This window comes from Panthera tigris, chromosome A2, assembly GCF_018350195.1.
Source record: "Panthera tigris isolate Pti1 chromosome A2, P.tigris_Pti1_mat1.1, whole genome shotgun sequence".
Taxonomy (NCBI): Eukaryota; Metazoa; Chordata; class Mammalia; order Carnivora; family Felidae; genus Panthera; species Panthera tigris.
In genome coordinates, this window is record NC_056661.1 from 116,039,103 (window position 1) to 116,062,091 (window position 22,989).

Below are 22,989 nucleotides of genomic sequence, written 5' to 3' on the forward strand. Positions count from 1 at the left end.
GGTAGAGAGTAATAAAGTAGTAACTGCTAACACTTATCTCTGGTATCTATGAAGTAGGTGCTCATAGTCCCATTTTATAGATTGAGAAGTGGAGGCAAAGAAGTTAAGAAACTTTTCTATGGTCCATGGGGAGTAAGTGGCAGAGTGGCAGAGCTAGAATTCTACCCATGCCATCTGACTGCATAGTCCATGTTTAAACACTCCACTATACTGTCTTTCAAAATATTACTGCTGTCTCCTAGTAAGGTACGGAGGTTGATACTAATGATGGCAAACATTTGGGTCCAAATATTTATGTACAGTGGCACTGCATTATAGGACATTTCTTGGGTCTTACCTACATCACAGCCTAAATTCATTCAACAAATGTTTCTCTCTGCCTAACATGCACCTTTTCTGTCACCTTCGGTTACCTCTTCTGTAGTATTTTCAGTCTTTCTCCATAGGCTTCTTCTCTGTTTTAAGATATCTAGTGTGGGAGAGACTTGATGACTAGTGAATGGGCTTACCATCCTAATACAACACATCTGGAAAGACCCCAAGGTTTGCTTCTGCAAGAAGATGCCCCAAGGTGTTAAGAGGACCTAAACAAATTGTTCCTATTACTTTCTGAGTCTTGTTTTAATGACATTGTCTCACTTTCATCACAACTGCTATACCTATGTCTAGACCCTGATGCTCTGAACCAAATATTGTCCCTTGTGCTAATTACCTGAGCTAGGATAAAATTTTTAAAAGCTAAGCCATAAGAGAAAGCAGGAAGGAAATAAAAATAGAAAAAACAGGTAGAATAAAAACAACTAATTCTACAATGTTTGGTTTCTGCTTCTAGCATGGAAGGCTGTATAAAGAAGAAAAGTTAAGAGCACCTGCGGAAAATCTGATTTACTTGGTTTGTGGTAGGGTTCCCGGTGATTCTAAAGCACAGCCAGTTAGGAACAACTTTCCTAATCTGATGGGTCACACTTTTGTGTCTTGAGTCCTTTGCCCTCCTTTCTTTGATTTTATTAATTGAATAAAATTCAAATATGAGAAGAATTAATACTGTTCTGATACCAAACCACATTTTACCTCTCGTTTTCAAAATCGTCGTATCGTAAGCCTTCGTTGGCACAGTGGGAGGAAACGGCCGTTGGCTTCGGGCTTTAATGCCAGTGTAAGGATCCTTAGGTGATGTAAAGGTCGGGAACATGGCACCACGTGAGATGTGTGTGTGGTAGGGGTGTTCAATCGGATATGGGGAGCAGGTTGCTCTGAAATTTAGTTGAGCAAACAAAACAGAATAGAAAGAAATGCAATTGAAAAAAATTAATCATCAAATACTTATTGGGATCCTTCTTTGTGACTGGTACTATTCTATTTCTGAGGATACGACAGCGAGCCAAGGCCCCTATACTCCTGGAGTTAGCCTTCTGGTGGAATATGTGCCACGAAACATATTTTCCTAATTTTGCTAGAGAAATAAAAATTACTTTTTAAAATAAATCATAACTGAATTCTTTATCTGTGAATAATTTTCACAACTAATGCAGAAGATACATGAAATCTGTAGTTTTTCTAGTTGTTTTCAATTCCTGCCTCTTGTTTTAACAGGATCCCAGTGCTTTATTTTATGGAATCATTTCTGGGCATTCAGCTTCAGTATGCAAAGTGATATCCAACCATCTTGCCTTGAACTTTCAACCTAGGCCATCTGTTTCTTTTAAGCAGTCAATCAACAAAATATACTGCCTGTTTATGTACACAGTACTGTTTAGAAATCCAAAAGCCAAAAATAGCTGATAAACTGATGGGAAAAATAAAAACCAACAAGTTAAAAAGACCACAGGGATACAATTTTACTATGATTTGAAAAACTAGCAGAGTTCTTAAAAGAACTAGCAGAGATTTGTGAGCGCTGATAGCTGGCAATCAGGGTGGCCCAGGCCCAGATCCCGGCCCCTTACTGCTTACTCGGCCCGCTAATGCAAATCCGTACTGAATTCAGCAGCCTTGGCATCATGACGGGCTCTCTGAAATACCTAGCAGTCCAAGATTCTTAACAAGTTCCTGATCTCTCATAGATACCGCAAGAAGTTAAGGCTGATTTGTAAGAGAAAAAGTCTAGACTTCAAGCAAAAGTCATTTATGAAGGCCAGCTCGTTCTGTTTTTGTGGAAAGATTTGGTTTTCTTGCCCTTGTCACAAACTCCCGCAGTTGAACACATTTTTGCATTGGGTATGGCATCATTTTATTGTGAATCACTAAACTTTCTGATGTATTTATTTTGCTTAAAAAGCACCACATCAATGGCTACATGGCTTGGTACAAGGCACGAGGTCATCAACTCCGTGATGATATTAGAACACAGAATCAAGACATTCATTCCTGAATTCCAACTCACTGATGTACCTCAGAGTCATAAAAACACTAGCCTAGTAACTGCTCTCAGTGAAGCAATATTGGGTATACTTCCTTTTATATACAACACAGTGATTTCCACTTATTCTAAATAAACTTTTCCATTGTCTAATTCAGTGGATATTATAGTTAACCATCTCCCTCAAATTAACTTCCCCTTATAAATTTGCTTGAAAATAAACGATCATTTATAGTTTGAGCAAACTGTGAATAAAATAGAAATGAACACATTTTTCCTCATGGGGAGAATGTCCAGTCTACTTGTCAGGAAAGGACGGAGTTTACTGAGGTCTAGTAAAAAGCCCATGTTATAAGAGAAGTTCTTGTACATTCAGAGCCTTGAGGGTTTGCTTTGTTCACTTTCAGGTGTAGTAGTCAGAAAGCAGGGGACCTAGGTAAGAAAGATAGAGACTCTGGGGACAGTAAAGAATGAAATGAGAAAGTCCAGGGTTCAAATATTGTCCAACAGAGACATTTAGTCACAAATCATACTAGAAAGAATGGCTGAGTAAATACAGTATAATGATTGTCTCAGTCTATGCTAATTAACCTACCTGGGAATAAGATTAATTTTGATTTTCTTGGATTTTTCCCAGTATGTGTCAGATTGAGATAAAATGTAAGAATTGGTGGGAATGGCGAATCAGTGGGATTAATATTTGAACTTTCAATGCCATTTCCCCTAGACCTGATGATGTAGTTTAAGGAAATGTGGTATGAATATTTCATAAAATGGTCATGTCTGTCCACTGTCCCTAGAAAATATCTCAGTGGTTAATGTGGGAGGTCCTGAGACATTGTAACTACTACAGGAGCAGGAATTATACTCAGAGGACATTGCCTTGAGATGTTGTTAACCACAACAATAACTACAACAATAAAGCAGTTATCTTCCTGGCTTTATGCTAACTGCTTTATCTCTCCTCTTTATCAGAGAATCATTCAACAGGCTAAATGCTAGCATGCACCCAGAGGCCAGGGCAGGGTGGCCCCATTTAGTACTAATCTGATGTTGGCTAGGACTGCCCAACAAAGGCATTTGGTTTTCATTGTATCTTGTATCTTGTTCATCACAAAGACATGACCAGAAAGTAGAGATTGACTTCTTAATTTAGAATACAAATTCCAAAGGCCAAGATCACGTTAAATTACAAAAACAGAACCAAAAGAATTTCATAAGACATTTTTTTTTTTTCCTGGGGATTGGTCCCCCTAATAGGAAGTAAATTTGCAAAACGTGTATACATAGTTATTGGGTCTTTCTGGTTTTGTCTGTGGCCAGGGTTTTGCTTTGTGAAGAAGGGATAAAAGGTGGAAGTTACAAAGGCAGGGAGAGGCCCACTTAATTCTGATCATTTGGGAGTGAGGCAGAATTTTCTTCCCCCTCAGATTCTAGAAACTATTTCCTAGTTAATAATATTAAGTTATATCTGGTAATGATTTAGCAAAACATATTTTACTCTAAAACTCAAAAGCTATGGACTCTGTCTTGAATCTATGTATGAGATTTCATTCAATATTTTATATATATAGTACAAAGGCTATTTTTGTTAAAAATCTGAATAAAGTATGGAGTTTCGTTAATAACAATACATCAATTTTGGCTCATGAATTTGTAACAAATACACCCTACTAATGTAAGATATTGCTAATAAGGGAAACTGGGTATGAGGTATATAGGAACTCTGTACTGTTTTTCAAATAATTCTGCAAATTTAAACTGTACTAAATTAAAAAGTTTATTAAGAAAGGATTAGCAGAGTATATAATACCATCCTCTTCTCCCACTTGTTAAAGTCTTTCATGAAAAGTCACATTTGTACTCACACTGAGACATGGATTGCCAATATTTTTTACTTGACTATAACATGGAAGGAAAATGTTAAGTATATACTTACTGTACTGTTGCATTAGGTGGTTTGGGCATCCTAGAGTAAAAACAGGAAACAAATCCTAATTTATATTAAGGACTTTTCAAAGCTTACATTCCTATTAGAAATTTGCTTAAAAATAAAGATGTGTCCCAATTTCAAACTACAGTGTCTTTAAAATAACATTCTCGATTGACTTTCTGGAACACTGAATATTGACCAGTCAGAGGGATGATATCCTCATATCTCAGTTCTGTTGATCAGTCTAACTTCAGTCCTACTCACCACCCATTTTGCATTTCCTATTTGCAGTGCAGGTGCAGGACTGACTGCTTCCAATGATAATGCGGCTCTGATTTTGACATTCACCCTCATAATCAGGCAGTAGCCAAAGTGCTGCAGGCAGCCTGCCACCATGCATGTGGTGCAATTACATGACCTAAAGTGACCTCAGTGTGGCCTGGTGGGACAAGATATAGAAATACTGTGTGTGCTTTGTCCCTTTGCCCAGGATTGCTGATCTATCACGATCATAAATGTTGCCCCGTTGACAGAAAGGCTGGAACAAACCTGAACACGTTTCTGGAGGCATGTCTTTTCTGAATCAGTTCATTTGAAAGTTACGTCTTTACTATTTACCCTGAGCCCTGCCTGCCAAGAAATAATACTGAAGCCCAGGAACAAAGTCCATACTACAGGCCTGTCACCTACTTCTATTGGATTCAACAGTTACTTTCAGCCTATGCAGATATTTCTGAAATATTTCAGGCATAAAAAAGTGAATAGAATGTTATCTGTTGATAGCAGAGGTCAACAAAATGGAGTGTGCCGGTTAAGTTTTCTATGTTTCTTTAGAAAGTGGTACGTAAGCTATATTATGTTTTGATTCCACAGTGTATTATCAACACATAATTCAGATGAATTTTAACAGGTTTATGTCTTTCTTTATTTGGACTCCAAGTTTGCAGGCTTGGGACTAAAAAACAAAACCAAAAAACATGTCTTCCAGTTATATTTATGGTTGATTTGGGGAAGGCGGGGGCGATGAATATTAATAATCCAAGGAATTCCGAGTTCCTAGATTGGCTATAATATATGAAATGTTAAATCAGCATCTAAAATTTTTCTCATGTGACAAATTTAGCTATGATATTGACAAGTGTATATCTAAAATCAGTTGGATTCAAAATTGAAAACATTTTTAAAAAAGAAAACTTTTTAAAAAGTTCAAGTTTGAAAGGATAAAATGAAAATTAAAAATGCTCGGAGACCCAGGCCCTTGACCTAAACCAGTCCATTATTTTACTGCTGCAGTCTACATTTACTTTTCAAAGTGTACTGATCTCAAAGGGATAAATGAATAGGACCTAGTAGCCACCACAAATTTCACGTCTTTTTGGCTCCCTCTTGTGGCTAAACTCTATATTAACTTCTTATCTACACAAATTCCTCACAATTCTAATAAAGGTAAAGAAGTGATATTTTCCTTGTTGCTTCAGTGTTGTCAGTATTTTATTTTTATCTGAAAATTAAGAAGTATGCTTTTTAAATATATATAACAGACTATTGCAGAGAGGAAAGATAATTTAATATGCTGGAAAGTAATTCCTCTAAGCAAAGGGTAAATTAAAAATATTCCTTATCCAAAAAGGAGACTTAGGGAGTAACTTTATTACAAATTATTTAATAAATTGTCATGATAATCCTCTCCCCTCATAATATCCTGACGAAAAATTTTGCTGAGGGCTCTGGGGCATTTCCTATGAAACTTTTAAGAAATTTAACAGATTCTTATTAGATTAACTAGGTCAAAGGCAGAGAAATGGACCCAGATGACTTGTTTGAATTCTTTCGAAAATTACTATTCCATATTTCGTATTTTTTTCTTTGTTTAATTGCTACAAACTATAAGTGGGTTTTGGTTTATTTTTTAAATTTTTATTTCTTTGGTTTTTGTTTCTATTATTAATGATCTCTGTTGGAAAAATAAAAGAACACTTTTGTTTTTCTAAAAGTTCCCATTTGGGAGCTTTTTTATTTCTCATATAACACATTTTCACTTAAAAAAGCTATTTGGTCCATTATGAGGAAAAGAAACCCCAAACTTACAAAGAATCATTTCCATAGATGTCACTTTTTTTGTTCTGTGTCAAATAATAGAATTGTTCAATAGGAAGTTTTCTGAAAAGAAAGATTAAATAGAACATCTTTTTAAATTAATACAGTGATTATCAGATAGTAAAAAGATGAACAGACTAACAACCATGTATTTATGGAAATTCAGTATATGAAAAGGTGACATTGTAAGTCAGTGGCAAAGGATTTACTTTTCAGTAAACAATGCAGGAAAAATCACTAGCCATTTGGAAAAAAGTAAATTTCCATTTCATATTATGCATAAAGATAATTTCAGATGGATTAAAAATCTAAATATTTGGGGGAAAACATACAAATATTAAAATATGTAAGAATGTATTTTTTTCTTTGTGGTGGGGAAAACATTTTAAATGAGATTTTTCTTTTAAATTCAAAATCCAAAAGGAAATTTTATGACATCAGAAGAAAACCTTTGAATACGGGATGGAATAAAACTGAAATAGGGGTGCCTGGGTGGCTCAGTTGGTTAAGGGTCCGACTCTTGATTTCAGCTCAGGTCTTGCTCTCAGGGTTGTGAGTTCAAGCCCGGCATTGGGCTCAATGCTGGGCATGAAGCTTACTTTAAAAAAAAAAAAACAACAAAAAAAACAAATAAAACAAAGGTTGGAAGAAATTTTTGCAATAAAGATATAGAAAGGATTACTATCTAGAATATAATTAGTAAGAACCTATAGCTAAAAGACAGTACAAATGGGCAAAGAGTAAGAACAGAAAAGGGAATGTAAATGACCATACATAAGAAAACATGAACATAAGTACTCAACCAGAGAAATGAATTTTGATAACCAGATAATCTTTATACTTACTAGATGGGCAAAAATTATGTAGTTTGATAATATGACACAGTTGGCCAGGAGTGTGGGTAAATAGATACTTTTACACACTACCATGAAAATATAAAGCATTTGGGCCATATCTCTAAAATTAAAAATATTCAGGGCGCCTGGATGGCTCGGTCGGTTAAGCGTCTGACTTCAGCTCAGGTCAGGATCTCGCAGTCCGTGAGTTCGAGCCCCGTGTCGGGCTCTGGGCTGATGGCTCAGAGCCTGGAGCCTGCTTCCGATTCTGTGTCTCCCTCTCTCTCTGCCCCTCCCCCGTTCATGCTCTGTCTCTCTCTGTCTCAAAAATAAAAAAATTAAAAAAAAACGTTAAAAAAAATTAAAAGTATTCATATATTGTGACTCATAACTTTCACTTAGGATTTTCCCTAGAGAAACATTTGTGCATGAGCTCAAGGAGGCCTGTACAACTGTACAAGAAGGATATTCGTTACATATAGTTAATGTCAAAAAAAGGGAAACAATATGAAAATGGCTAAATAATCTCTCATGCATCTGTACTGTAGACACAATGAGAAATTAAAATGAATTAGATCGATCTGTGTTTACAGTCTTTAGATTGCAGAGAGCGAAAAAAGAACCGAGTTGCCTAATACTATACATCCAGCGATTCCACACTTCAACTGTATAATACATATATTTTCAAGGGGTACATGTATAATTATATAAATGTGCAGCAGGTGTGAAAGAAGGTACACCAAAGTGACAGCAATGGTTCCTTCTAGGAAGGAAACTGGAATTGGTGGGACAGTGGTCAAGGGAGACTGGACCTTGTCTTTGACTTTTTTTTAAAATTTTTTTTTTTAAGAAAGACTTGTATTTTGAGAGTAGTTTTAGGTTCACAGCAAGATTGAGAGAAGGTAGAGAGATTTCCCACATACCCTTTATCCCCACACATGGCTTAGCCTCCCCATTTTACTATTTCTCACCAGAGTGGTACATTTGTTACCATTGATAACCTGCATCAACACATCATTATCACCTAAAGTTCATGGTTTACATTAGCCTTTGCTCTTTGTGCTTATAGTGTTTTAATATGCATTGTAGTGCTCAACTGTTGCTTGTGGCTCCAGGTATCTTTTAAACACCTGTCTTTTATCTCATCTACCCAAAGTTCTAAAAAGCTTGCTTTCTCAGTCTTTGAGAATGGCCCTAGAGTAGTGAGGGTTATTTGTACCCCACGAGAGTCCTAACCAAGAGAGTCCTACAGTTGAGGATGTGCTTCGTAATTAGGCAAACAAAGTGACCAACTCTGTGAGTGTCAGGCTTTCTCCAGTCATCACAGTGCTTGCTCGGTGGCTTCATAAATTAAATTACCATGGAGGCAGGACAGAAGTTATAGGTAGATTCAACAACGTGAACTTCTCATCAAACTGACCTGGCAACATTTGAGTTTGCCAGTGGAAGTTACTAATCCCAAGTATTTCAAATGTTTATTTATTTGTTTTGAGAGAGAGCAAGTGAGAGAGTACAAGTAGGGGTGGGGCAGAGAGAGAGGGAGAGAGAAAATCCCAAGCAGGCTCTGTGCTACCAGCACAGAGCCCAGTGCAGGGCTTGAACTCATGAACGGTGAGGTCATGATCTGAGCCAAAATCAAGAGTCAGACACTTAATTGACTGATCTACCCAGGTGCCCCTAACCCTAAGTATTTCATAGAGAAAACTCTCCCTGGGTGTACTAGTCAGCCACCTGATGGGAGGTTGATTACATCGTGAAAGAGATGATTTATCCCCACAGGAGTAGACACTTCTAAAGACAGATTTCCCTTTCTTTCTCTATATACTTCTGCCAGTTACATCACCAGTGGACTTCCTGAATGCCTTATTCACTGCACGCTATCTTAAAAAATACTACTTTCGATTAAGGAATTCAATTTATCACAAAAGAAATAAGGCAATGATTGCATTTAAAGGATTTACTGGTCTCCTATTTACAGAATGTAGAATAGCTTGTTGAAGATTCATTTGTGGCTGCAGCTTGTCCTAAAGAGTGTGGCACATGCTCTGAACCAGTGGCCAAGAAGTGGTGTCTCTCATAGCCAGAGCGGATGGTCTAAAAAGCAAAGGGTCAGAGTGGAACCTCTCACTATTATACTTACTGTTACACTTGAGAAAAATGTTACTTCCTTCCCAACCCCTTTGAGTTTTGCTGGGTTTGAGGTCAAGGGAGAAATGCTACCATGAGAAGACACAATGGTCCCACTGAATTGGAAGTTGAATTGATGATGTGGTAATTGGAGGCTCCTTATGATTGGAGAAAACAGGCAAGAAGTAGATTGGGATGACTGATTCTGAATGTCAAGGGCAAGAGGACTGTTGCTGTGCAGTCATGGGCAAAAGTATTTTTAGAACCTAAAGAATCTTTTGGACACCTCTTAGTATTGCCTCTAGTGGCATAAATTTAATGGAATACTGGAGCAGCCTCACACAGGTAAAACCACTAATTGCTTAGATCTCTCAGGAACAACATTGGGGGGTACCCCACTTGTAATGAACTTGTACCAGCCCAGGTGCTTGCTGAGGGCAAGTGAACTTGGCTATGTATATAATTATGTTATTCTCTCTATATATATTCTCTCTCTATATATTCTATATATTCTATATATATTCTATAGAATATATTCTATATTCTATATATATTCTATATATATTGTATATATATAGTATATATATTCTATATATATATACACACACACCTAATATATTTTTCTATATGTTTTATATATCATAATATATAATTACTACAAAGTTTATAATATATTTATATATTAACTAATTTTATTTTTTCATTCACCCTTTTCCCTTATTTCCTTATTATTCTATATAGGGTGTTGGTGACGGTTTACTTCATTAAGTGTGTAGCTGTGAACTGTCAGGGCAAGATTATGACTGAACTAGAGGAGAACGTCACCCAGAGATCTTGGACTTGGAGCTGGATGCAGGCACTGATGAGACTCTGGGTTTCCCCGTTGGGGGAGGTGAGTGCATTTTCATGAAAACGTCTTGCATTGGCAGCCGTTCTCAAACTTCACTGCATGTTAGAATTACCTGAGGGATTTTATTAAAATGCAGATTCTGTCTCAGTCAATCTGGGGTGGGGTCCAAGATTTTGCATTATCATTTTCTAGATGGTACTCAATGCTGCTGGTGCATGGACCACATGTTGAATAGGAAAGCATGATACTGTTTTTGCTGCTGTTATTTAGTGTGACAGTCAACTGGCACAGGTGGCTGACATCTTTACAGTACCCTCTCGGTATTCTGTTAGTTTTTCACATTTTGAATATCCCACTTGCCCAGGAAGAATCCACTTTCCAGCCCCTTGAGCAACCAGCGAGCCAGTCATCCATATCTGCAACCAGACTTTGATTTGAATGTGAGTAGCCTAAAAACACAGGCTTCAAGAGGGGCATCCATATTGCTAATAAGGTAGCAGCAGAGCCGCCCAGTTTTAGCATAAGCTCTTTCCTGAGGAGGCGAGTCTCGAGAATGAGTCTGGATATTATTCCCGGAAGCTTAGCAATTAGCCTATTTCTCTAGCCCTCCCACAGTTTTGTGAGTTAACCTAATATTCTCTGGTAGATCCTCTTCTTAAACTAGTCAGAACCGATTCTGTTTTTGCAACTAAAACTCCTGACACAAATGGATAACTTGTGAAACTAACATTTAATTTAAAAAAGAACAAAAGTGGTTTTACTGTGAAAAAGTCAAATGTAATTTAATTTAAATGAGATAATGTCTATAAAGCAGTTAGCACAATGTGTGGCTAATCAAGTACAAGTACTTGATTAATGCTGTTGTTTAAAAAAGAGATTGTTTTCTGTTTTTATGGAAATGGCATCATTCTCATTTTAAAGGTTTAAGTAATTACAAAAAAGTACATATAAATACTACCATGTAAAACATGATTCTAGATATCTGTCTCTCTTTAAAAAGTAGATGTAAGGAAATAAGAATGGGGGAATGGACAGCTGTAGTCAGAATCAAAGTTTCAAGAATAGGATGAATGTTCATTCAATTTCTAAAAGAAAATTAAAATTAAAAAAATTAATTAGCACTTAATAGATGGCAGTGTAAAACTGTAGGAATTCCTGAACCATAAGTATATTTCTTCACTACATAGACATAAATTTCTAAAAGATTCATGTAAAAGTAAGAAAACGTTTTTGAAACATTTAGGATGTTGGGAGTCATTATTATTTCTTAGGTAATTTTGACTCTCAGGCGTGAGACCATTTCACTCGCTTCTGCTTTCTCTCTCTGATCTCTCCATTTTGGTTGTTTAGTTAATCTGTAGTTTGCCAAGGTTTATAACATTTACCTAATTGTATGATGATAATTTTCCCAACCATGTGAATGGATTCAGGGCTCACCATTTAGTGTCCAGACATCTCATGCTTGAATGGATTCAATGTTCATCATCAACCCTTTTATCACAGTATCTCTGTTCTTGAGTTCTTTATTTTGACTTATTTTTTGGTTTGTTAAATTTCATTTTCAGATTTTTTTTTTTTTAAGAAGGGCTCATTGGGTGCTATTACTCTAAACTCTGCCTGTATCGCAGTCTTTATGCTTGATTGACAATTGTTATGCAATATCTTTGGGTTATGTTTACTTTTACTCAAACCTTTGAAGATAGGTCTTCTGGAGTTGAATGCTGCTGTAGATGCTTGAGGCCAGCCTCCTCTCCTTCTTGTAGGTGCCTTGCTTTTCCTGCTTGAATGTTGAGAGAACTCTTTCTTTATGAATAAAATAATATTGGGGCGCCTGGTGACTCAGGTGGTTGAGCATCCGACTCTTGATTTTGGCCCAACTCATGATCCCAAGGTTGTGGATAGAGCTCCACATTGGGTTCCATGCTGAGCGTGGAGCCTGCTTAGGATTCTCTCTCTCTCTCTCTCTCTCTCTCTCTCTCTCTCTCTCTCTCTCTCTGTGCTCTTTTCCCCCACTCACATTTTCTCTCTCTCCCTTTCTTTCTTCCTCTCTCTCTCGCTAAAATAACCAGGTTGTATCTCAATGTCAGTACTTCCACTCTATTTTTGCCATTATATGGTATATGCTTTTGATTTTCAGATTCAGTTCTTAATTTCAAGGGAATTTTCTTGTGTATCTCTGAATACCTTTTTCTGTTAGATTTACTTATTATTTGTTTTACTTGTTAGATCCTCTGCATTTGGGACATCAGTTTTCCTTACGATAATTATGCTTGTTCTTAATAGCCATAACTTTTTCCTTTATTGCTTTAATATCCTTATCTTTTCTCTCTGCTTTCTCTGTGATTTATTGTCTTTATGCCATTATATCAATTTTCAGTCACATCCATTCTGTTTCTTGCTGCTTCTTTTTTTTTTTACTAGATTTGTGAGTGCTTTTGTGTGTTTTTCTTATTTTTTCCCTAAGCCTTGTGGTCTTCCCTTTTATAATATTCTATTTTCTAATCATCCTGTCTTTTATGAGATTCACATACTTATTTAGTCCCTTTATAAAGAATGTAGTTTAAAAAAAAAAAGAGAGAATCTACTTTTGTTTCCTGGGCTATGTTTTTTCTCAGACTAGTTTTTTAATGTGCTATATAGATATAGATATAGATATAGATATAGATATAGATATAGATATAATTTTATATTCCTGGTGCCTCATCATTTCTTCTCATATTACATGTATTTAATTGAGCAGCTCTGTTTAAATGCAGCTATTTGCTCTGATCTAGTGTGGGTGAATTCTTGATCCTGTCATCTGAAATAAGTTTGCCTTTCTGTCTGTGCTACAAGCTTGATGACTGAATATTATTCTCTCCATATTTCTTTAGCCTGATGGGATGGAGGGGACAGAGAGTTAAGTGCTGAGATTGTGTCAGATGGAATCCGAGTCTCTTGGTACTGCTGTCTAAGGTCCTATTAAATGTCCTCTGTAAGGCTCATTCCTTTCATTTAGGGAAGGAGCCATACCCGTGGCTTCTACTCATTCCCTCAGGTCAACACGGTGTTCTGGAAGACCACATATTCTGCACAACTTCATCTCTCTTGAGATCTTGTTGTTTTTATTAAAAAAAAAAAATTTTTTTTAACGTTGATTTATTTTTGAGAGACAGAGACAGAGTATGAGCGGGGAAGGGGCAGAGAGAGAAGGGGACACAGAATCTGAAGCAGGCTCCAGGCTCTGAGCTGTCAGCACAGAGCCCATCACGGGGCTCAAACTCATGAACTGTGAGATCATGACCTGAGCCGAAGTCGGACACTCAACTAACTGAGCCACCCAGGCGCCCTGAGATCTTGTTGTTTTTAAAATAGAGGCTTCTACTCTTGAAGCTTTTCTTCAGTTCTAATAGGATTACCTATTAGGATTGCTCAGTCTTTTAATCTTCTCTTCAAATTGGAGAATTATCAGGATTTTGTTGACTCGTCTCAGTATGCATTTGGAATATAGGGATGGAGTTAGGTATAATGCCTCTCAACCAATAGTGTGTCTTCTCTCTGGACCTGCAGCACTTCCAGGGGTCTGGAAATATGTGTGGCTGGTTTTATTTTGGTTGTCACAATGAATGAGACTGGTATTTACAGGTTGAGGGCCAGAGATGATATATATCTTGCAGTATACCGGACAAAGAACTGTCCTGCTCCAGATGCCCTCTTGAGAAACATTTAGTTATGGACTGGAATAAATGACATGGAATTTTCTTTTCTTGACATAATATTAAAATTAATGGCATAAAGTCGTTCTTCTTTTCTTATTTGGGGGCTGCTGGTGAATTTCCTGTTTATTTCTCTGTTAGGTAACAGGAGAGGGATATTCTGTGATTTTGTTTCATAAGCATTAACCTCCAGGCATTATCACCACCACTACTACTTGTGTCATCATTAAAGGGTGCTGGTTAGCAAGAGTTTCAAAGTATTCGTTAGTTCACAGAGCACTGTATATCTATCGAACAGCTTTTTAACATTTGCCAGGTTGTTAGAGGAAAATTCATTTCCTTTTTCTTAAACAAAGTAAAAACTTTGCTACTTTATCAAACTTATAAGAAGAAGTGTTTATGGAAGTGAAAACAAAGCTATAAATTGTTATTACTTTGTAACTTCATTCTTCTAAGCGAATGGATGCTGAGTTAGGTGATGACAATTTCACTTTGAATTTCTGACGCTTGGTTAAGTAGATACTGTTTAAGTTCCTTTAAAAGTGTTTTAATTAGATATAGGTTATGTCATGAAATGCCGGAAGGAATACTGATGTTGACAGGGACATTGCATTGGAACATGCATATATAAATGCATATGATTATATTTCCATTAGTAAGCCATGTTCTTTTAACTTCTTAACCTCAGACGACATACAATAGGACCTCTCACTGGACATTTTCCTAAGCAGTATGTACTTGGCGCCTGGGTGGCTCAGTGGGTTGTATGTCCAACTCTGGATTTTGGCTCAGGTCATGATTTCACAAAGTGAGACTGAGCCCCATGTCAGATTCTGTGCTGACAGTGCAGAGCCTGCTTGGTGCTCTGTCTCCCTCTTTGTCTGCCCCTTCCCTTTCCCTCCCTTTCTCTTTCTCTCTCTCAAAATAAATAAATAAACTTAAAAAAAAAAAGAAGCAGGTACTTTCAATTTATAAAGTCATATGAGTGGAGGGTTGGTGAGGCAAAGGGGTGATCCTGTTCCCCATGAGGATGGGGTGAATGTGTGGCACCACAGCACCCCACTGAAAATCCCCATTAGGGAAGGTGGTAGGGTGTGATTGTTAGAGCAAGATTTTATATGGACCGGGATGAGGCTTGACCCCTCAGAGAGCTGGAAAATATTCTGTTATTAAACAAAAGGCCCTTTTGGGGGAGAAAGGAAAATATTGTGACAGAAGTTATTACCTATTAGGAAACAAGTAAAACCTATTCTGTAGTTGTTTGCCAAGTAATGTGCATTGTATCAGAAAATAGGACTTTGTCCTAAATATATTTTTAAGAGATAAATATGCCAAAGTGATAACATATAACATAGTTGTGAAGAGAATATAGTACAGCAACCTGCATTTCTGAGCCAGGGATGATGGGCATTCTAATTGGAACAAGTACTTTATCTCCCAGTGGCCTAGGGCTGCATTCAGTGAGGCACCAGAGACAAACCTCTCATTTCAAACTGGATTTCCCTTAAGAAACCTGTCTTTGGCTCTTCTTTTACACTCTTGAATTCTGTGAGTACAGTTCTGATCCTTTTAGACTGTTGTGTGTTTTTTTAATATGTAAATTTTGAGGACAATAGACGTAGAGTCCATAAAGAGATACATACAACCCTAGTCTGGAACAATGCTTGCCATACTCAAAACTGCTGAATAAATGAATAGCTGGAGTGAATGATGAACAGAATGGACAGATGAAAAGAACTTGGTCTTTGGGGTCAAGTAAATCTGGACTCCGGTCCCTGTCCCACAACTTCACAGTTGTGTGATCCAGGGAAAGGTACTGAATCTTCTGGGTCTCCATGTATTGTAAAACCAGGATAACAATGTGGCTACTGTACAACGATATTATAAATCTCTCTATATTATATTAGAACGTAAGTTCCATGAGAGTGGGGACTTGAAGAAATCTGTTGGATGAATTCATGATCTTGAGGTCCTTGCTATCTGTAATATGTCAGTATTTGCAGCTTTCCCATTGGACTGACAGGCCTTTTCATTTGTCTGCTTTTTATTCAGTAAGGTCGTTAGCTGCCACATGTCATTATTGTTTCTCTTTCTGCCTGCAGCTTGTCTTTCCTAATGTATTTTTTGAAACTGCTTTAGAACAAAAAACTAGTTAGCTAGATTGTTAGTAAGCCAGGTAAGCAGGATTGTTGGATAAAGCAGGAGTAGGTAGGCTCTGTGGGAAGGTTTGATAGATTGTGCTTTGAGTAAATTTCATAGTTTTTTAAAATTTCATATTTTTAGTAAATAGTTAATGTGACATTTAATTTGCTGTTCAGATTTTTTTTTTTGCTTTCTCTTCAGTTTTAATATGTTTTGAATAAAGTCGCTGAAAGAGTGACTTTAAGAGTTACAAGTGATTATTGAAATATTTTATTACTTGAAAACAATGCCCAGTAGATTCTAATGACTACAGATTGATGAACAAATTAGAAATCAAAAGTTCCAAAAATCAACAACATGTATACAAATGAGGCCAGCTATTTGCTCAAGCAAAAACATTTTAAATTTAATATCTCTCTGGAATATTCTCATATAGTTTAGATAAAATGTGATTAGCAAGGGAATTAATCAAAATTTCTGATCACAATAATTGAACATCTCTCAGGATAGCAAAGACATCCATAAACAGATTTTTTTTTTTTACAGATTTCACAATTAGAAATTATATAATTAGTTTTTCCATCTGTGTCTTTTCATAAATAGTAAAAGAAATAAATTTGGAGGTAGATTTAAGTTAACAAGACTCACAATGGAAACAAAGAGCAAAGAAAAATGCAAAATAAGCATCTCTATGTAAAGAGCAGGAAGTTTATTTACCTTGGCCAGGTTTCTCCACCAAATCCATAATGCTGATGTCCTTTGCCCATGACATGAGGAGGTTCACATTTTGGCCTGTGCTCCTCAGGGAGTGAAATGGGTATTACCCCACCATATTCTCTGTCAGCACCCCATGGAAGTCTACATTGTTGGAATGACTCCCTTAATTCCTGATATCTGTGAAAAAAGAGATACTTTTGAAATCACTTCAGCATGGAATACTATGGAATGCTATGGTCGGAATCTTTGTGTCCCCCAAATTCATGTGTTGAAATCCCAATGCCCAGTGTGACGGTATAAGGTGGGCCCTTTACTCAGTGACTAGGTCAAGAGCGGAGCCCTCATGAATGGGACTCATGCTCTTGAGAGACCTCAGAGAGCTTGCCAGCCCCTTCCTCCATGTGAAGATACAGCAAAAAGGTGCCAGCTACAAACCAGGAAGAAGGCTTTTACCAGAATGCAACCATGTTGGTGCAGTGATCCTGGACTTTAAGCCACCAGAACTGTGAGAAATCAATGTTGCTTCTAAGAAGCCACCCAGTCGGGAGGACTTTGTTATAGCAGCCCAAACACACTAAGACAAACAACTAAAATTCCTAAAGCTTTAAAATTATTTTTAGATTACATTTTTAAAACACAGAATTCTCAGTGTTGGGTACGTTACGATAGATACTGGTTACTTGGGCATCCTCGAATTGCTGAAGGAATGAGGTTAAATTTTTGAGGGCCTACAGATGATGATGATGATGATGGTGATTTGTAGTTGTACTCCATGTACTTCTTTCTTTTAAATATCTTTATTGAGATATAATATACATACCATACAATTCATCCATTTAAAGTATACAAGTAAATGGTTTTTAGTATATTCACAAATATGTACAACCATCATACAATAATTTTAGAGCATTTTCATCACCTCAAAAAGAAACCTTGTGCCCTTTAGCCATTGTTTATTTCCACACTTGCCCATCCCCACCCTAGCCCCAAGCAACTACTAATCTACTTTCTGTCCATCTCTAGTTCTTGTATAGCCCTCCTAGGGCATGTGAAGTAGTATCTCTTTATGGTTTGGATTTGCATTTTCCTAATGACTAATGATGTTGAGCATCTTTTCATGTGCTTATTGGCCATTTCATGTATGTTCTTTGGAGAAATGTGTATTATTGAGGTCCTTTGCCATTTTCAAATTGGGCTTTCTTTTTCTTTTTTTTAATTTTTTTTAACGTTTATTTATTTTTGAGAGAGACACACACAGAGCACAAGCAGGGGAGGGGCAGAGAGAGAGGGGGACACAGAATCTGAAGCAGCTCCAGGCTCCGAGCGGTCAGCACAGAGCCCAATGGGGGCTTGAACTCACAAACCTCAAGATTATGACCTGAGCCGAAGTCGGATGCTTAACCGACTGAGCCACCCAGGGGCCCTGAGCTTTCTTTTTATTACTGAGGTATAAAACTTGTAGATAAAGTCCCTTCTCAGATATATGACTTACAAGTATTTTCTCCTATTCTATATGTTGTCTTTTTATTTTCTTGATAGTGTTCTTTGGGGCACGAAAGTTTTTAATATTCATAAAGTCCAGCTTATCAATTTTTCTTTTATTTCTTGTGCTTTTGTGTCATATCTAAGAATATGCTGCCAAATCCAAGATCATGAAGATTTACCCCTATTTTCTTTTAATAGTTTTTATGTTTTAACTCTTATCTTTAGGTCTTTGATCCATGTTGATTTGTTGTTAATTTTTATACATGGTGTGAGATAAGGATACAGCTTCATGGTTTTTTGTTTTTTGTTTTTTTTGTTTTTTTTTTTTTTTTGCATGTGGCTATCCAGTTGTCCCAGCACCATTTGTTGAAAAGAATATTGTTTCCCCATTGAATGGTTTTGGCTATGGATTATCTTTTGATTTTTAAAAATGGAGAGTCCTGCAAAGGAGCAGAAGCATTTGCTCCTAAGCTTTATCTAGAGCTCCTTTCATAGTGGTTCTCAAAGTGTGGACCATGGACCAAGCATCAGCATCTCTCTAAAAGCTTGCTAGAAATACAAATTCTCAGGCTCTGCTTCAGACCTAGGAATCACAATTTCTGGAGGTGGGCCCCTGTAATCTGTTTTAATAAGCCCTCTAGATGATTGTTATGCATGCTAAAGTTTTCTCGTCCCTTATAACTGTGCCATTCAGTGGGCTGGAGATGTGGAAATTTCATAAGTTGGCTGGTAGGGTTTTCTGACCTTAAAAACTGGTAATTCACATGGCTCTTCCTGCTCGTTCTTAACAAGGAAGTGGAGGGCAAGGACTCTAACCAGTTCACTCTTGTAACCATGCTTTATAGAACATATCCAGTGGATGTCTTTTGAATGAGTGCATGCATGAGTGAAGCCAGAGAGATGGATTTGTTTCCTGGACTGTAGCCATTGACACAAGAATGGAAGCTTCTGCCTAGAAGAAGGCCTCACAAAACACTTAAGAATACGTGACAAAAAATCTGCTTCCTAATTAGTAAGGATTTAATGACTTAAGTCTCCAGTTATGGCTGTCTAGATTATTTGGAATATATTCCCACTGAAAACAACCAAAAGTACTGAGAAGGGAGCTTCTGGGTTGATGAATACATGGCAATGTGGGGAGAGTAGTGCACTCACAGAGCGTGGAAGTTCTGGGTACCTTTCCACATAGCTTGTCCTATGCATGTATTTCACCTAGCTGTTTCAAAGCTTTATCCTTTTATAATAACCTGGTAATCTGTTGCCAAGAGATGAACAGTATAATGTTGTAGAGAACAAAGAACACTGATTCATCACAGTTTCCATAGCACAGCAAAAAGGACAAGTCACTGTAGACAAGGACTCTGCCATACTCACCACAAAATCCCCAAGATAAAGCATAGTGTCTTGCAAATATATAATGCAAATGTATGATGTGCTACAGATATTTATTGTCTAGGTGGTTTTCCTGGAGAGCAGACAATGACATGAAGATCTTAAAAAGGGAATCAATTACACTTTTGGGTTAAATTTTCTTAGAGAAGTTAAAATCTATTTCTGTCTGACCTTATTGATTTACCTGGAGGAGACAGACTAAAACAAAACAAAATGCTGAAAAGAAAAGAAGAAAAATACTTTTTTGAAAGTGACTAGTTGTTAACAAGATAGGAAATACCAGAGATCCATAAGAGGGAAAATAGGAAATCAACAAAACTAAAAGGCAGCCTGCAGAGCAAGAGAAGATATTTGCAAATGACATAGCTAATAAAGGGTTAGTATACAAAATCTATAAAGAATTTATGAAATGCAACACCAAAAACATATAATTCAGTTAAGAAATGGGCAGAAGACATGAGTAGACACTTTTCCAAAGAAGACATCCAGATGGCTAACAGACACATGAAAAGATGCTCAACATTACTCATCATCAAGGAAATACAAATCAAAACCACAGTGAGATACCACCTCACACCTGTCAGAATAGCTAAAATTAACAACTCAGGAAACATCAAATGTTGGCGAGGATGTGGAAAAAGGGGAACCCTTTTGCACTGTTGGTGGGAATACAAACTGGTGCAGCCATTCTGGAGAACAGTATGGAGGCCCCTGCCCCTCAAAAATAGAACTACCCTATGATCCAGCAACTGTACTACTATGTATTTACCCAGAGGATACAAAAATACAGATTTGAAGGGGTACATGTACCCTGATGTTTATAGTAGCACTATCAACAATAGCTAAACTATGGAGAGACCCCAAATGTCCATTGACTGATGAATGGATAAAGAACATGTGGTATGTATGTGTGTGTGTGTGTGTGTGTGTGTGTGTGTGTATACACATATATAGACACACACATATGTATACATATATAAATATACATACATATATACATATACATACATACACACATGATGGAATATTACCCAGCCATCAAAAAGAATGAAATCTTACCATTTGCAATGATATGGATGGAGCTAGAGTATATTATGCTAAGTGAAATAAGTCAGTCAGAGACAAATACTATATGATTTCACTCATGTAGAATTTAAGAAACATGAACATATGGGAGGGGGGAAAAGAGAGAGAGGGAAACAAACCATGAGAGACTCTTAAAGATAGCGAACAAACTGAGGGTTGATGGAGGGAGGTGGGTGAGGGATGGGCTAGACAGGTGAGGTGATGGGTACTAAGGAGGGCACCTGTGATGAGCACTGGATGTTGTGTGTAAGTGGTGAATCACTGAATTCTACTCCTGAAACCGATACTCACTATATGTTAACTATCTGGAATTTAAATAAAAAATTAAAAAGAAAAAAAAGGGAAAATAGGGCTACAGAGAGGTAAAAAAGCACAGGAGCCACTTTTGCCCTTAAGGCAGTGCCAATTGTTTCCAATTTCATTTTTGTTTTAAGGATGCTGTGGGGTGAGCAGTACAGAAATCAGTCAGGTGAGAAATCTAAAGGAGAGCATCTCTACAATAAGCTCCAAAAGATAACTATCTCATATTAGAGCTAAATTAGAAGTAAACCACCTCTCTTATTATCTTCTGTCCAAATTTTCATCTGCCCACCACCTGACCTTGGATTTCAGTGGTCCAGGATAGGTAGCATACCCCCAGGTACCTTGCAGGACCAACAAGATTCCTTTTTGGAGGAAAGACTGTTGGGGGAATGAGTTCTAAAGAATGAGTCAGACATTTAGGTGGGAGAATAACATGTCAAAAGGCGAAGAGTTTAAAAAGATTATGGAATTGAAAATTTCTGACAGCCTTGGCTCTAGAACCCTTCTTAGGAAAGGATCTGTTTTGTTTGATAAAATATTTTGTTAGGCCACTTGATACAGAGGCAGAGACTCTATGAGTATGGGTGTCAGTATGATACCAAGCCACCTAAGACTGACTAAGCTGCTCTGCTGTGGGAGGGATTTGATGTTTTGCTCTTGTGAGAGGAAGATGAGAGGTAAGTGGAGTACAGGGAGATGAAGGGAGAAGCCATCAAGATATTAGGAGACTGGACACTGCACTTGGGTGAAAAGTCAGTGAGGAACCCTAGTGACAACTGAGTTCAGGGACTTTTAAGAATACAGAGGTTACAGCTAATAAGGGACTTTAAGTTATGTGTTGTATGGTGTGATGTGATTCTTCCTTTTGACCTATAACTGATCAGGGAAGTTTACCAGGCTCACAAATGCTCTGTGTGGATGAGGTCTTTGGAGGAAACTGAAGAATATGTTTCACGTCTGGGTCAAAGTGTTGTTGAACAGAAGCAGTATTAAGTGGAACCAAAGGAAAAACCAAAGTCAGAAAGTCAGTAATGATCACCTCCACCCCACCCTGGGAATTTGTAAAGTTTTGAGGAAGGCTTTGGACTTTCAGAAGGTATAAAGATTTGAGTGGAACTTATCCAGATCTTAAGGGCTGAGCAAATGGGAGTGGAATTTTGGGCCAAATCAGTAGAGATAATACAGAATCCAGGAATTTGAAGCACAGTAGAGAAGAGCTATGGTAAGAGATAAAGCAAGAGAGGAAAACAAGAACCAGAGCCTCTGGGCCTTGTAAGCCCTTTGGACTGTATTGTCTGAGCAGCGGGATCCAATTAGAAACACGGGAGAGGAGCTCAGAGAGAGGGGTATGGACTGTGGAACTTCTTTGTACCTGTATAGCACTTGGCTTAATGTAATCCCCTGTAAATATCTGCTGAATGGAATGAAGAACTAACACTGTCTTTTATAAATGGAATGCTTTATCTCATAAAGTCACTAGATAGGTGTTGGCAAACCATGGCTTTTAGGCCAAATCCAACCTGCTGCCTGTTTTTGTCAGTAGAATTCTGTTGGAATGCAGCCACAACCATTCATTATATATTGTCTATTGTCTATGGCTGTTTTTTTGGCCATAGCAGAGTTGAGTAGTTCGACAGAGACTTTAAAGCCTAAAGTACAGTTGACCCTTGAATAACATGGGAATTAGGGGTGCTGACCCCTCATGCAGTTGAAAATCAGCGTATGACTTTTGACTCCCCCAAACCTAACTATTAAGTCTACTGTTGACCAAAAAACCTTACAGATAACATAAACAGTTGATTACACTATTTTGTAATAGTGTACACACATGTGGACACATATATTTTGTATGTTATATGTATTATGTATTGTATTCTTACAATAAAGTGAACTAGAGAAAGTGTTAAGAAAATCATAAGGAAAAGAAAATACATTTATATTACCATACTGTATTTGTTGGAAAAACA

General features: G+C 37.3%; 1 protein-coding gene across 1 annotated transcript in view; it reads right to left on the reverse strand.

Moving 5' to 3' along the window:
* CA2H7orf31 (chromosome A2 C7orf31 homolog) overlaps positions 1–22,989 on the reverse strand; it is a 42,637-nt gene that overhangs the window by 14,446 nt on the left and 5,202 nt on the right. Inside the window, exons 3-6 of the mRNA XM_007089038.3 lie at positions 16,757–16,933; positions 6,381–6,452; positions 4,299–4,328; positions 1,072–1,253 (exon numbers count right to left, since the gene is read on the reverse strand). Of these exons, the coding sequence (XP_007089100.1) occupies positions 1,072–1,253; positions 4,299–4,328; positions 6,381–6,452; positions 16,757–16,933 (461 nt within the window). The remainder of the gene's footprint in view (positions 1–1,071; positions 1,254–4,298; positions 4,329–6,380; positions 6,453–16,756; positions 16,934–22,989) is intronic.